The sequence below is a fragment of the Drosophila innubila genome (genome assembly GCF_004354385.1).
Source record: "Drosophila innubila isolate TH190305 chromosome 2R unlocalized genomic scaffold, UK_Dinn_1.0 1_C_2R, whole genome shotgun sequence".
In the NCBI taxonomy this organism is placed as follows: domain Eukaryota; kingdom Metazoa; phylum Arthropoda; class Insecta; order Diptera; family Drosophilidae; genus Drosophila; species Drosophila innubila.
Window position 1 is genome coordinate 5,949,791 of NW_022995374.1, and position 13,955 is coordinate 5,963,745.

Below are 13,955 nucleotides of genomic sequence, written 5' to 3' on the forward strand. Positions count from 1 at the left end.
GTTGCTGTCGACGCAACAAGTTTCGTGTGTTGCTGTTGCTGTTGCTCTGTTGCCAATAAGTTGTCGCCGTTGGCGTCGCAGTCAGCGTCGCTGTCGCTCAGCTGTTGTTGTTGTTGCTGTTATCGGCTGTTTCGTGCGTACTTGGACCGCTCAATAACGCTGCTGTCGCTGCCGCTGCTGGCGTCGCTGCCGCCGGCAGTCGCTGTAAAAACGAAAAATAATAAAATGAGAAAAAAAAAAACTAAAAATTAAACGAAAGCAGAGGGTATTTAACCGACCTCAAATCAATTTGCAATTTCAGTCTATCTCCGCGTTGCAGCGTTGCATGAACTCGCGAACAAAACGGACCAATAATAAAAAACGGCAACAAACACAACCACAACAACCACAACAACAACAACGGCTAACAGCTAGCTAAACGGACAACGGAAATAATTAAGCAACTAGCACGGGCAACAACTGAACAAACGGAACAACAATAAAATATTTAAACATTAAACATTAAACTGAAAAAAAAATACCCAAATGCAGACGCAGTCAAAATTGTAAATGAAAAATTTTGTTGTATTTATCAACAACAATTGTTGCGGTGTCGTTTTGTTTTAACGACTATCAAATGGTGTCGGTGTCAAGCGCGACCTAGAAAACAACCAAATAAAATAAATAAAAACAGCAACTGAAACCGATATCGAAATTGAAATTGAAATTGAAATTGAAACAGCTGCCCCTTGTCCACAAATTAAATATATGTATTTATATAGTTAGAATTCGAAGCACGTTTAACGCAGGCTGCAGAATTACGCAAAAACAACTCAAACAACAACTCGAACAACAACAACAACAACAAAAACAGCTGACGTTCAATGAACGCGCAAAGCAAAGCGTAAATGCAGACAGTGAGTGCTAAATGTAAGCGCACAGACAGCAGCAGCAGCTGGAGCTGAACTTGAAAGTGAAAGTACAAATTCGCCAGACGCCTTTAAAAGCAGCAAATCATCACGAGACGCCTTCAGATACATTGTTACAGCTACAGATACATTGTTACATTGATACAGATACAGATACAGATACATAGTTAGAGATTTGCATTTGATTTGGGCAAAGCAAGTCAAGCTTTTGCTGGAGTGCCAAGTGCCAAGTGCTCAGAGCATCAGCCAACAGTCAAAAAATGTGCGATCAGAATAAACTGGAGTACACCTGCTCCTCCTCCTCCACCTCCACCTCCGCTTCCTACGAGGTAAAGGCGCCTCAAGGTCACACTTTTGTGGTTTCCCCTGTGCCGCCCATGCTGACAGCAGTGCCTGTGATGAAGCCAGCGTTGACTTCATTGGAGCAGCAGCCGGAACCGGAGTCGCAGGAGCTGCCCTGTTGCAGCTCGCAGGCTGTGGTGCCGTTGTCCTCGTCGCTGCCCTCCAAGCTGCTCCGCTTGCATGCCAAACGCTCGGCACAGGCGCTGCTCCATCAACTGGAGTCACTGGACTCACAGTTTGGCTCTGGATCCGAGAGTGCACCACCTAGTCCCAGTGCGCCAGCACTTTGTGATGATAAGCTGCTGGATGTGGGCATGGGTTCGTCGATTGGCGACTCCGAGGAGTCCGAGGAGGATGATGAGCTCAAGCCACTGGCCGTGGACAATCACATTATGCATGAGCCGGAGCTGGCAGAGCGTCAGGCAGAGCGTCAGTCATCGCCGCCAGCGGTGCCACTGAGCGAGGCCAATTTGGAGAAGTTTCGCAAGAATCACCTGGACAACATCTATCTGCATCCCAACTTCAATTTGGATGCCTCGCCGCCACCAGCTGTGGCTCCAGCCAATTCACCCGTGTTGGAAGCGCGACGTGCTCATCGCTCCTTCCTCAGCCTGAAGAAACCCGCCGAGGAGGAGCCCAAGACAGAGCAACCACAGCTGGAGCAGTCGGAGCAGACTAACGAGATTGACACGCTGGATCCGTCGTTGGTGCCCAGCGAGGAGCTGGCCACGGAGATCACCGATGCCGTGGAGTTCTACTTCTCCAACGAGAGCATACTCAAGGATGCCTTCCTGCTGAAGCATGTGCGACGCAACAAGGAGGGATTCGTCAGCCTCAAGCTTGTGTCCAGCTTCAAGCGGGTGCGCCAGCTGACCCGCGAGTGGAAGGTGGTGGGCGATGCAGTGCGTCGCAAGTCCCACAAGATCGTGCTGAACGAGCAGGGCACCAAGGTGCGACGCCTGGAGCCGTTGCCCAGCTTCGATGAAACGATGCCCTCGCGCACCATTGTCGCCTGCGATCTGCCGCTGGACAAGCTGAGCATCGAGAAGGTCTCCGATCTGTTCTCCAAGTGCGGCGAGATTGCGCTGATTCGCATCCTCAAGCCGGGCATGGCCATTCCCGTGGATGTGCGCCAGTTCATGAACAAGTATCCGGAGCTGCAGCAGAAGGAGTGCGCTTTGATCGAGTATCTGGAGTCGTCGTCGGCACGCGAGGCACGTCATCTGGCCGGACCCTTTCAGGTCTACGAGATGGTGGCGCCCAAGAAGAAGACGGGCAAGAAGGCGGCGGTCATCCAGCTGGCGGCGCCAGTTGCCCGCATGGTGGAGAACTATCGCTACTACAACGAGGCCAACTGCGAGCGGACACGTGGTGGTAGCTTCTCCGGTCTGCCCAGCCACGAGCCGTTGCATGATCTGCGCTTCAAGCTGAAGCGCAACAACTCCGACTTCCAGCCAAGTTACTACCAACAACAACAACAGCAGCAGCAGCAGCAGCATCATCATCAGGCCACCTCCTATCATGGACATGGACATGGCTATCAGCACTATCAGCCACGTGGCAGCATTGGCTTGGAGCAGCAGCCGCCGTCTCCGGGTTTTTTCGGCTATGCGCCGAGACGCTACAGCAATACGTCCACAATCTCGGCCAGCACGGCGGCTGCCTTGGGCGAATCCTCGCCAGCGCCTGCGGCTGTCGTCGCACCCAACAACAATCCGGTTAATCCCGTGTCAGCTGCTCCGCTTAGCAGCCTGCAGCGTCGTCTGTCCAACTGCTCGGAGCAGAACTATGCTGGCGAGTCCATGTCACGTCGTGCCAGCAACTGCTCCGACACAGCTGCTCCGCAGCGTCGTGACTCCAATTGCTCGGAGAGCTGTCCCTGCTCCAGACGCGTCTCTGACTTTGGCCAGTCGGAGGCGTATCGCAAGACGTCCGTCTGCTCCAACGGCAGCTGCTCCAACATGGCGGAACGACGCTACTCCAATGGCTCCATGCAGTTCGAGCGCAGCTTCTCCAATGCCAGCGATGGCAACGGTGGCTTCTATCGTCGTCCCTCCAACGACTTTAACGTGGAGCGTGAGCGGGAACCGGATCAGCTGGTGGGCGGCGGCGGTGGTGGCTATCAGGTCTGGCCACGTCGCTACTCCAACAACTTCCAGCAGCTGAGCAGCAAGCTGGCCGCCTACGATAATGCCCAGTATATTGGCGGACGTCGCATCTCCACAGATTCCGGCTACGATCGTCGCTACTCCTTTGGCTCCGAGTTCGAGGGATCGCCTCGCTCCCGCACCGGCAGCTTCCTCAGCAGCTACAAGCACGGTCCGGGCAGCGACTATGACGGACAACCTCGCTCCCGCACTGGCAGCTTCCTCGACGGATCACCACGCTCCCGTTCCGGCTCCTTTGCCCAGCGTACCGCCGAGAGTCTGGTGCGCACTCCCATGGGTCCGGATGGCAGCAAGGGATTTGGCCAGCGTGCCCGTAAGTTCGGTCAGACCGTATCGCCCGTCAACTAGAGACAGGAGAGAACTAGGATGATTAACTAGGATGATTAACTAGGATGTTAACTAATTGTAGTGGGTAACTTTTGTTGAATTGTGAAATTATTTAATGGCTGTACACTGTGATGTTGTCCAACTGTCCAAGAACCACACCACGCCTACGCCCACGCCCCTTTTTACCTTAAGATACTTACAAACAAGGCTGCAAACTGGTCACACTTTTTGAAAAAAAAATTATTACACTAATTTCATGCGTTTTTTAATTTTAAAGTTCGATACCTTAAAATTAGCCATTTTTTTCTAAACAATTTTATTGTCTTAAAAAACAAGAACAAATTTTAAATTATTGAGTAAATAATAATATTTTTTGTATTAAATTGAACCATCTTTCAAATTTTGAAGGTTTGCAGCCTTAGAAATATAACGAATTTCTAGCTCTTAAGTTTAATTCAATGAATTAACATTGATTGATTGTATGGAAGTTCAGTTAACAGAAAACACTGCCAGTTTATAAACTAAGTTAACACTTTTCTGCCTTAAAATTATGCAATATTTTTGAAAAATCTCAAAGCAAGAGATTTAGTTGGGGCAGAGAAAAAATATTTAGTTATGATCCCCATATTGTAAGAATCTTAATAATCCTTTAATACTATTTATAAGCCATAAGAAACATGTCACAATCGTAAATTGTTTTTGTTGGCAGAAGTTTAAGAACATTTTTTTATATTTTATGCCATAAGTGAAAGTGGCCATAATTAAACGTAGTTAATGTTATATGTACTCGTATATAGCAAAAATCAAAACAACTTAATTAGACACTCAGGTTTATAGTTTAAAGATATATGTTTCTTTGGAAAAGCTACAGAAATGCCACATTCACTTTTACAATCAAATAAATTTTCTTTTTTGGTTTGTTTTCTTTTATTTTTGTATATTTTGTAAGTGTTCAAGTTTATTTAACTTTTAATAAGTTTAGTTTTATGATTACTGAACTAAGAAACTTGGTTGTCCTTTTGGGGAAACAGCAAACGGTTTACTACAGGAGAGAATAAAAATATTTTTCATTTTTAGCTTTTAATTTTTATATAAATTTTAAATTATGTGTTAACAAATCAAATTATATACTATACACTTATTAGCTAACTGTAAAACACATTATTATTATTACTTTATATATATATTGTATAACTTTTGAAAATTGTATGTGAATATTATTAAACAATTTATTTTTTTCAAAAATCAAATTTACAAAAAAAAGATGCTGAACTTGAAAAGAGGCAGCAAAGTGGCAAATATTTACAAGGCTGTTCCTAACTTGAATTTCAAATTTGTCAAATTATGCCAACTCATGGACCATGTGAAAGATTGCGCAATAGTCTTCCCAAACCCCTCTACACTTCCCTCTCTCCACCAACTGTTGCAAATTGAAAGCAAAATTCGCAGCTCAAGCGGCGGCACTCGAGAACCGTTCGAGGCGAAGGTAACTAGGCCAACAAATACAAAAGATACAGTTGGAGTTGATGTTGAAGTTGTAGATATAGTTACAGATACAGATACAGATACAGATACAGATACAGATACAGATACAGATACAGATACAGATACAGATACAGATACAGATACAGATACAGACACCCCCATGTGAAAGCAACCATTTGAATTTCAATTTTGATTATCGATTCGCAAATGCGCATTTATGAGTTTAATAATAATTTGTGAAGTGACACACGATCAATGCAAAAAATGTTGACGCGTGACGCATGCAACGTCAACTTACAGTCCAAGTCCAAGTCGGAGCTGGAGCTGAAGCTGGAGAGGGAGAGGGAGACAGAGAGGAAGACGTAGTCAGACTCTCTCGTAATTGTTCATAAAGCGGCCGTTAGCATTGTTGGTATTTGCTTGAAATTGTTGTTGCGGTTGCTGTTGTTGCTGTTGTTGCTGTTGTTGTTGCTTTAAGCTGCAGCTGAAGTACTTATACTCCGGTACTCGTATCTTAATCTTTGCCCATGTGCGTGTGCGATTTTTTTGCGGTTCCAAGGTATTCGCGTGTTTCATTTTTCAGCTTATGTTATTTTGTTTTTTTGCTTTTTAAAATATTTCAATATTTTTGTTGCTTTGTGCACGCATTGAGCCGCCCACTCCAATAAAGCCACAAAGAGTTGGACCCCCAAACAACAAAAGCAACAATTAATAAAAAAAAAAAAACTAGTGGATAAGGCTACAAACAAGCAAGCGCGAATTTGTGAGACCCTGTAACATGTCTATATTATGTCATGAATCAGAGCAGATAAGTTTTTGAATTATTATAAATGTAGCAGATGTTCGGCCGCCTATTTTCAGCAGGTTAAGCAGATTTTATACAATACTGTGTAGCCATTGGTTACCATTTTGTTACCATTTGTGTACAGGGTGTAGAAAATAAAACCCGTTTTCTGTCTGAACTAATTGTCGCACATTTCTCAGCGCGTGGGCAAAGGAGCTGCCTGAGATCTCAGCTCTAAATTTTGCATTTGGTAATTTTGCTCTAAACGTATCTATAGGCTTAGCTGGTCAACAGGGAAGCTGTGCGTGTAGTGCTGCTTGCATAACTGTAATTTGCTTTAATCTATAGAGCACATGCAATTTGGAGAAGGCTGCAATTGCCTTGAAGCTGGCACGAGTGCAGGCATCGTTTTATGAGCTAATTGATGATCTGAGATTGTACATATACTCGTATAACTTCCGGCTAATGTACGAGTGCTGCACATTTAAGTATAGTCACTAAAATTAGCAGCTTAGCTCAATTAATGCTAATTACGAGGAACCCAAGTCGAAAATGAAAGCAATCTCCAAATAAAAACCAAAAAAAAACAGAAAGCTGAATGAGCAACCGGTTCAGGTCGAGAACAAGATCAGAACGTATCAGAGCAGAATATTGGCCGGGTTCATGCCCAAATGCATTGAGCCAGGGCATTTCGGGCCTTATTTATAGGCATTGTAAATTTATATGTGGCTGTAAGCACATAAATTTCAAGCTGATAACTCTTTTCGCAGCTGTCGATGACATAACTCGATCTGGGATCCATGACTGTGATCGCTGTACATTGAACTGTGCGCGTCAGCACCAAATTGAGATGTTCAGCTGCCTCCGCTTTCAGTTGCCACTTGTGGCAAATCTTGGCGCTGACCTTGACATGCGTATCACTTTTGGCACACTGCGTTATCCTTGAGGTAGCTAAAAATGTCTCACGAATTCAATGAAAACCTCGATGTTGTGTAGAACGTGCCGTGTGGCGAGTGTGGCAAGTGTGGCAAGTGCTACCTTGACCGTCATTCAACAAGTATAAAGGCCTTTCGGCATACACTTAAGCACCGCGACAGGCAATGAGAAATTTTTGTCTGCGTCGACATGGCGTATACATAATATTCACTTCCGGCACTTCAGCAAAAGGTTGCGCCTTTTGTTTAGCCTGTCATGTTCGAGGGGGTTTTCATTTATCTTCAAGTACAACAGTTAAGAACGCTGTACATAAACAATACAATAGCAACAAAAGTGCGTAAGAAATTTCCGCACAAAATTAACATGCACATTCAGTCGGTTTTATTTTATTAAAATGTTCAATTCGAAGGCTAAAATAAATATATACATATTCTACACATATAGTATATCTTGCTGTGTATATGTATATATTTCAATCTCAATTGCATAAACAATTTTAGTCGGGCTGACCTCAACACGTTCTTTTATTGCCAACAAAAATAAATTAAGAATTATCGTACTTACATGTGTTTAATCAATCAACATTGCTGTCAGTCAATTAACACATTTGAAAAATATTCTCATTTTTTTTTATTACTTACCGATTATAATAAATCTTTAATATTTAAAATTTTAGAAACTAATAAATGCTAAGAGATACTTGCAACATTTATTTACCTTTACGTTATTCAATTTAAACAATATGTTGAAAGTAAATTTTAGATATGTAAATATTCAATTTATTAATTACAAAAAAATAATTATTGCATACCATTGAGAGATATCATTGCCATAAGTTTGCTGCGTAATTTGAACAGCCATTTCGAACACAAGCCTAAAAGCAGACTACATTTTTTGTTGGAGTAAAAAGATTAATAAATTTCTACATCGGCCTAGAAGTATGCTACATTTTTTCAATTAGACATCGAATATACCATAAAGTCGCCCGCGGTTGTTATTGAATTTTTGCATGGGCGTTTTTTTGATGTGCCCTGTTTTTATAATGTTTCACAACTTTTAAGTAATGAAGTAAATAAATAAAATATGTATATTATATTATTAAAAATTCGTTTATAAACTTTTTGTAATAAAATACATATCTGCTTATATTTGAATTTTCTATTACATTTTTTTTATAATAAATTCTGCTTTTATTTTATATTATATATTAAAGAAAATATATTGTTGACCTTCTTCAGTATTCGGCAAACTGATAATAAATATTAGGAATTATTACTTCTTCTGCTCTTGCCTTATTGTTCTCTTACAATTAAGCATTAGTTTCTGTAGCCCTTGAAAACATGATAAGTTGCAACAATTGAAGTTCGTTCAAACATTGATTAATCTTAATATTCTACCCTAAAAGTAATTGATAAGCAGACTGGCAGACTATCTATGATCCTTGTTGGATACTTCACATTCCTGGCCTGGCAGGATGCGACTGTCGCGACACTCTGACGACAATTTGGTATGCAAATGCCCCGTTCCTGCCACAGCTCCTGGCCCCAATCCCCAGACAGCGTCACCTACACATGCCACACTAGACATTTTTATTTTCTAGCTGGCGCCTGGAGGCGTTTGCTAATTGCACCTAAACGGCGACAATGGGCGCCAACAACAACAGCAACAACTTCAACTGGAAGAGCAACAGTAATAAAACAGGAAATAGCTGCATGGAAATGAGGAAATCTCTTATGGATTAAGGGAAGACAGCGTTCGCTTTGTAGTTGATACAACATGCAGTTAGTTGCCACATCGTAGCTAATAATAAAAGCTAATTAAGCATTACACTGACAACACCTGTAAGTTATCTGTGTGTGTGTGTGTGTGAGACAACACTTTCAACAATAAATTGCCACTAAATGTCACTAATAAGTGTCTACTCCAGACAGAGAGACAACTAAAATGTGAAAGAGATAGCCAGAGATTTTCCAGGCAGTTCTAATTAATTTATGATTTTCCTCACCGCATTAATCTCACTCAAATGCTGGCGGCATCATTGGAGGAGCACGCTCCCAAATGACTTGTTGTTGTTGTGGTTACCTAAAAAATGTCAAGCAGATGTGGCAAGGGGCAATATGTTGTTGCTGCGGTCTTAGTTCAGCTCATGTTCCTCTTAGACATTTATCATAATTTTCTAAGCGACATCAAAATAATGTCTCTGCTGGCTTACACTAAGCTACATGGATTTGTTTGGCGATTTGGGGCATGCGAGTGGCGTCTATGCAATGTGCATGCAACATGCAACAAGTGCAGCAGCAATCGTAGACAGCGAGCTGTCTGGTTAAGTGGCATTTGCCAAAACACTTTCTTGGAAATTAATTAAAACATATGCTCATCACTTCAGGCCATAAATCAGCGACCTCGTCGACAATTATCAGTTTCAACTTGTGCGTAAAACTGTTTGATATCACAACAAGCAGCACAGCACAACACAGCACAACATCCCAGGCCAATTAGCAGCAGGCAACACACTAGATGTGCCCCAGACGGTGGCAGCAACAACGCATTGGGATTGCCCTAACCCTTGGTTAGCCAGCAATTTGCCGCCACTTGAGTGGCCGGGAAAAGGGGAAAACTGTTGTGGGGTGGGGAGGGGAGGGGGTGCATTGGTTGCAGCTCATTAAAATGCCGCCGCAATTGTAGCAAAAGTCAAAGAAATTAAGCAAAATGCAGCTCAATTTTAAAATCTTCATCGATGCGTTGAGGTGGCAACAACAACTCAACTCAAATCAAGTCGACATTTCCACCAAGGGGCGTGCAGACATTTTTCCCTGCCAGTTGCTCCCTATTCCCTACCCGCCTTCCCGCCTCCCTGCCTCCCACTGTCCGCTCCAGCTTGTGTGTTGTCAACTGTCGTCCACTGAGTAATTACACTAAATTAATTGCCCTGGCGCTGTCACTTGTGCATTGTCTGCTAATTTTTTCCAATTGCACTGCGTTGTACAACTTCTTGCAACGTGCAACATGCTACGTGCTACGTGCAACTTTAATTGCTGCCATCAACACGTGATTACCCAAATTGATTGTTTGCTGCCTCATCATGTGTTTGGCTTTGATTTAGTTTTCTGCCTATAAAAAGACAACCACAAAACGCACATGGAAATCGGACTCCTCCTCTTCCTTCCGAAAATGCTCATTCAGCTGGCCATAAAAAAAACCGTTGATTTAAAGTGCATGTTTTGTAAATATCTAATTTGATAATTGGTTGTAATTTATGAGCTCTGTTCGCTTGTACAAACCATACATAAATGACGCCTTTTACGCGTTTCTCAGAACTCCCCTCAAACTCACAAAATGAGCACACATTAACTTAATACACAGACTCATACTCTGATCTCTCGCTCTTCTTCGTTTGTCTTTTAATTATTATTTATATCTGTCAACTTATAAGGCATGCAGATATATTCGTATATACAAAAAAAAAAAAAAAAAATATAAAACAGCCGACGTCTTGAGGGAGTTTTCATGAATGAAATTAAATGCAGACACTGCTGCTTAATGAGGAAACTGCTCAACTCGAATAAGGTAAGTTTTCAGCTCTAAAAAATTTGAATATCTGAGAAGAACAGTAGTAAAAAATATTTTATAATTTACTTCAGTTGATTTATTTATTTTATCAGTCGACTAAGAGAACAATATAATCAATATAAATACAGATATGTTATTAGTAACAAAGTAGTTAATTAACTTAGGTAATATTTAGTAATATTTTAAATGTCACTTTTCCAACTATATAACTTTTGAATGGAAATCTAAGATTTTATGTTTTAACATTTTTGTTATGTAAAATATTTAAAAAATTGGATATCATTTTTTATATTAGATATATTTGCCTTTGTAATCGTTTATATTTGAAGTAATAAAAAACAAATAATCATTTTGTAAGTTAGCTATAATATCGGGCCTGTTCCGGTTTTCACTTTAGACAAGATCTAACGAAAGTGAAAATCATAAGCCTGTTCTAATTTCATTTTGAATATAATTTGCGTATTGAATTCACTTTAAGTTGGTGAATTCAAGTCTAAAAAAGTGAATATATATAATTTTTAAGCATTTAGCATAAAAGCAACGTTAGAAAATACAGTTTATTAAATCCTAAAAAAGTGGAATTGAAAACCGAAGCATGCCTGTACATATAATATGATATCATAGACAAAACTTAATCAACGTCATTTTGTTACACTTGTGTCTCTAATTTTTGTACAACAATAAAATCATTAAGCAGACATTTACCGAATAAAACTACTTGAAGATCGAAACCAAACCTATTTTGGCTTTTTATCTAAAACAACCCTAATGGATGTGTAATTCACATTATCTATATGTACATTCCAACATACTTGTACGAATTGAAGTTCCTAGAACTCAATTAAAAGTAATTAGGCAACATTTGAAATTTCGTTGACATGCAAGCGGAAATTGAACGGCATTTCTGTCGGCCTGGTTATCTCGTATTGCAGCTCTATTAGTTTGCTTAACACAAATTAGCGTCAAAGACAAACAAACAGCCCAACAAATTAATCATGCTAAAATTTCGAAAAAGAGTTCAATGCACGCCCAGACACAGATACAGATACAGACACTAACACTCACATGGAGCAGGGATCTCCTTCACCTTTGACGTAATCGGAAACCCAAATAACACGAGCAATGGCGTGGGAGTATCTACGCCTATGGATGTATCTTTGTATCTGTGCCTCGGGGCAGATGTTTGGGAACATTGCGGTTCCAACTAGACACCGACACCCGCTAACTTGAATGCATCATTAGTCGACATAAAAAAAAGGGACCAAAAAAACAGCGAGTAATACACGCGACTCCGTCTTCGAGTCCGGACTCTCGAGTCTGAGACGGAGATGAAGATGGAGACGTAGATGAAGACGAAGTCCAACAGCGACTCGGGACTGTGATTTATGTTGCGTGCGCCTGACAAACACTTGAGAAGTGATGATTTATAATGAAGATGCATGCATTCGTATTAATTAAATTCTGACACGGTTGCGCTCCATTTAACGTTAAATGGCACTGAAGGAGGACGACCGCAAACTCAGTTCCACAACTAATGTTTTGGGGTATCCAATTGCCAGTACCAACTTCGGCTTCGGCTCCAGCTTAGCTTGAATACGGTCTTGTGTTTGTTTGGCCAAATTGGTAATTGATTTGGAATGCCAGTGCCAAGTTATCATGCCGTAATCTGGCAGCGGAATTTAAAATATGGCAAGCAATAGTCGAATATTCATTAAGCGCAATTATGAAAATTAAGTTGTCATTTTGATTTGAATGTCGCGGCATGCGGCATGTGGCATGCGGCTCATAAGCATACGAGTATACTCATTAAATTAATTCAAACTGACAGCCACGCCTGGCTAAATAGATGGGCCTGCGACTGCGCCTCTTCCCTCCTCTCTTGCCACTTCTTTATCCCCTCTATCCCTCTGCCATCTTCAACTACCTCTCGATTCCATAGTTTAGCAGCAGCCCCGACGACTAATTAACGTGCTTTCACATATTTTGCTCAAATTGTGCATAAATAATGAAGACATTATCGCAGCCTGCACCGACACCCTGTATGTCATGTGGAGTTGGCTAACAGCCAATTGAAAACTATCCTCGGCAATGCCAATTTCTCTCTCTCACTCACTCTCTATATATCTCTGTCTCTTTTATGCTTGCCATCCCTTTCGACTGAATTATGTGTTAATAATTTGGAATTAATGAACGTTTTACATGTTCTACGAAGTCTACGAACTCAGCCATAGAAAATATCTCTGAGTTTTCATTGCACAAAAAGTGTGTCTGCCAAATGGCAGGTAATAAAATCAGACAGAATGAAATATAACTCTGTAGAATAGAATTTAGAAATAGAATTACAAGAAAGGATTACAATTTTAGAAAATTAATGAATCTTTTTTTTCCTTTAAAATTTGTTGAAAACTAAAACAAAATTATAATGAAGATAGTTAAAAAATACATCAAATTTATTATAGTATTATTTATTTATTTATTATTATAATTTATTTATTAGTATATAATTTAAGTATGTTCCCAATGAAACCTTGCATATTATCTAATCTTTTCTTCTGTTTTCAAAAGTGAATGATTTAAAAGTTTAAATTTCTGGAAAATTTTAATTGAATGAAAACTATAGGGACTATAATTATATATTAATTATAATATTTTTCTTCATAAACTATACTACACCTCCTCTTTAACTTTAAGGGCCGGTTTTTCAATGTCTATTTAAAGGGTTTGATAACTATACAACAGATATTTTGACGTAAAATGTATAGAAATCAATGTCAAATTTGAATTTATCTATTTTATAAAATTTAAGGAGACATTGAAAAGCCGGCCCTTAATCTCAAAAATATAATTTTCAAGTATTTTTTAAAACGAAACCCATTTCTCATTGAGTACATTCATCTTTCAACTATACTCTTGCATATTCATTTGGCGCACAACCCCAATACGCCCCCAGATGATATATTATCAATTATATGTACGGATCTTCGAATGAAATATGTTGGAAAACTTATTATTAAATATATTTAGCAAAAGTCATCGAAATATTAAATAGCGCTACTTGTAAACAATTAGCAAAAAATTATGACTTTTAATCATAGCGATCGTACAAAGAACAACAAAAATATAGCATACACGACACACTTGACATATCCGTAGTCCCGCCCTCTGCACACGGAGAGGCTGCGACAATTTCACACATGTTTTAAAAATAAACAGATGTGTGATATTCGAAAAGAGGCATCTTTAAGAGCAAAGTAGACATTTCTTTCCAATGCATGGGCTGAGCTCTGGGCGTTGGATAGAGTCAGCTATATGAACAGGCCACGCCCACACACAAGATCTCAGAAACGAGTACTTCAATACGCAGGATCTTTTGTTGCGTATTCCAAATCAAATTAGTTTTTCGAAAACAGCCGTCGCGCAGTGTTGTGTTGGATT

At 40.5% G+C, this 13,955-nt stretch overlaps 1 protein-coding gene across 1 annotated transcript; it reads left to right on the top strand.

The window, feature by feature from the left end:
* The first annotated feature begins 303 nt into the window (after positions 1-303).
* On the top strand, positions 304-4,094 carry LOC117785467. The gene has a single exon (XM_034623502.1). The coding sequence runs from the start codon at positions 1,169-1,171 to the stop codon at positions 3,764-3,766; it is 2,598 nt and encodes an 865-aa protein (XP_034479393.1). The 5' UTR covers positions 304-1,168; the 3' UTR covers positions 3,767-4,094.
* The last annotated feature ends 9,861 nt before the right edge of the window (positions 4,095-13,955 follow it).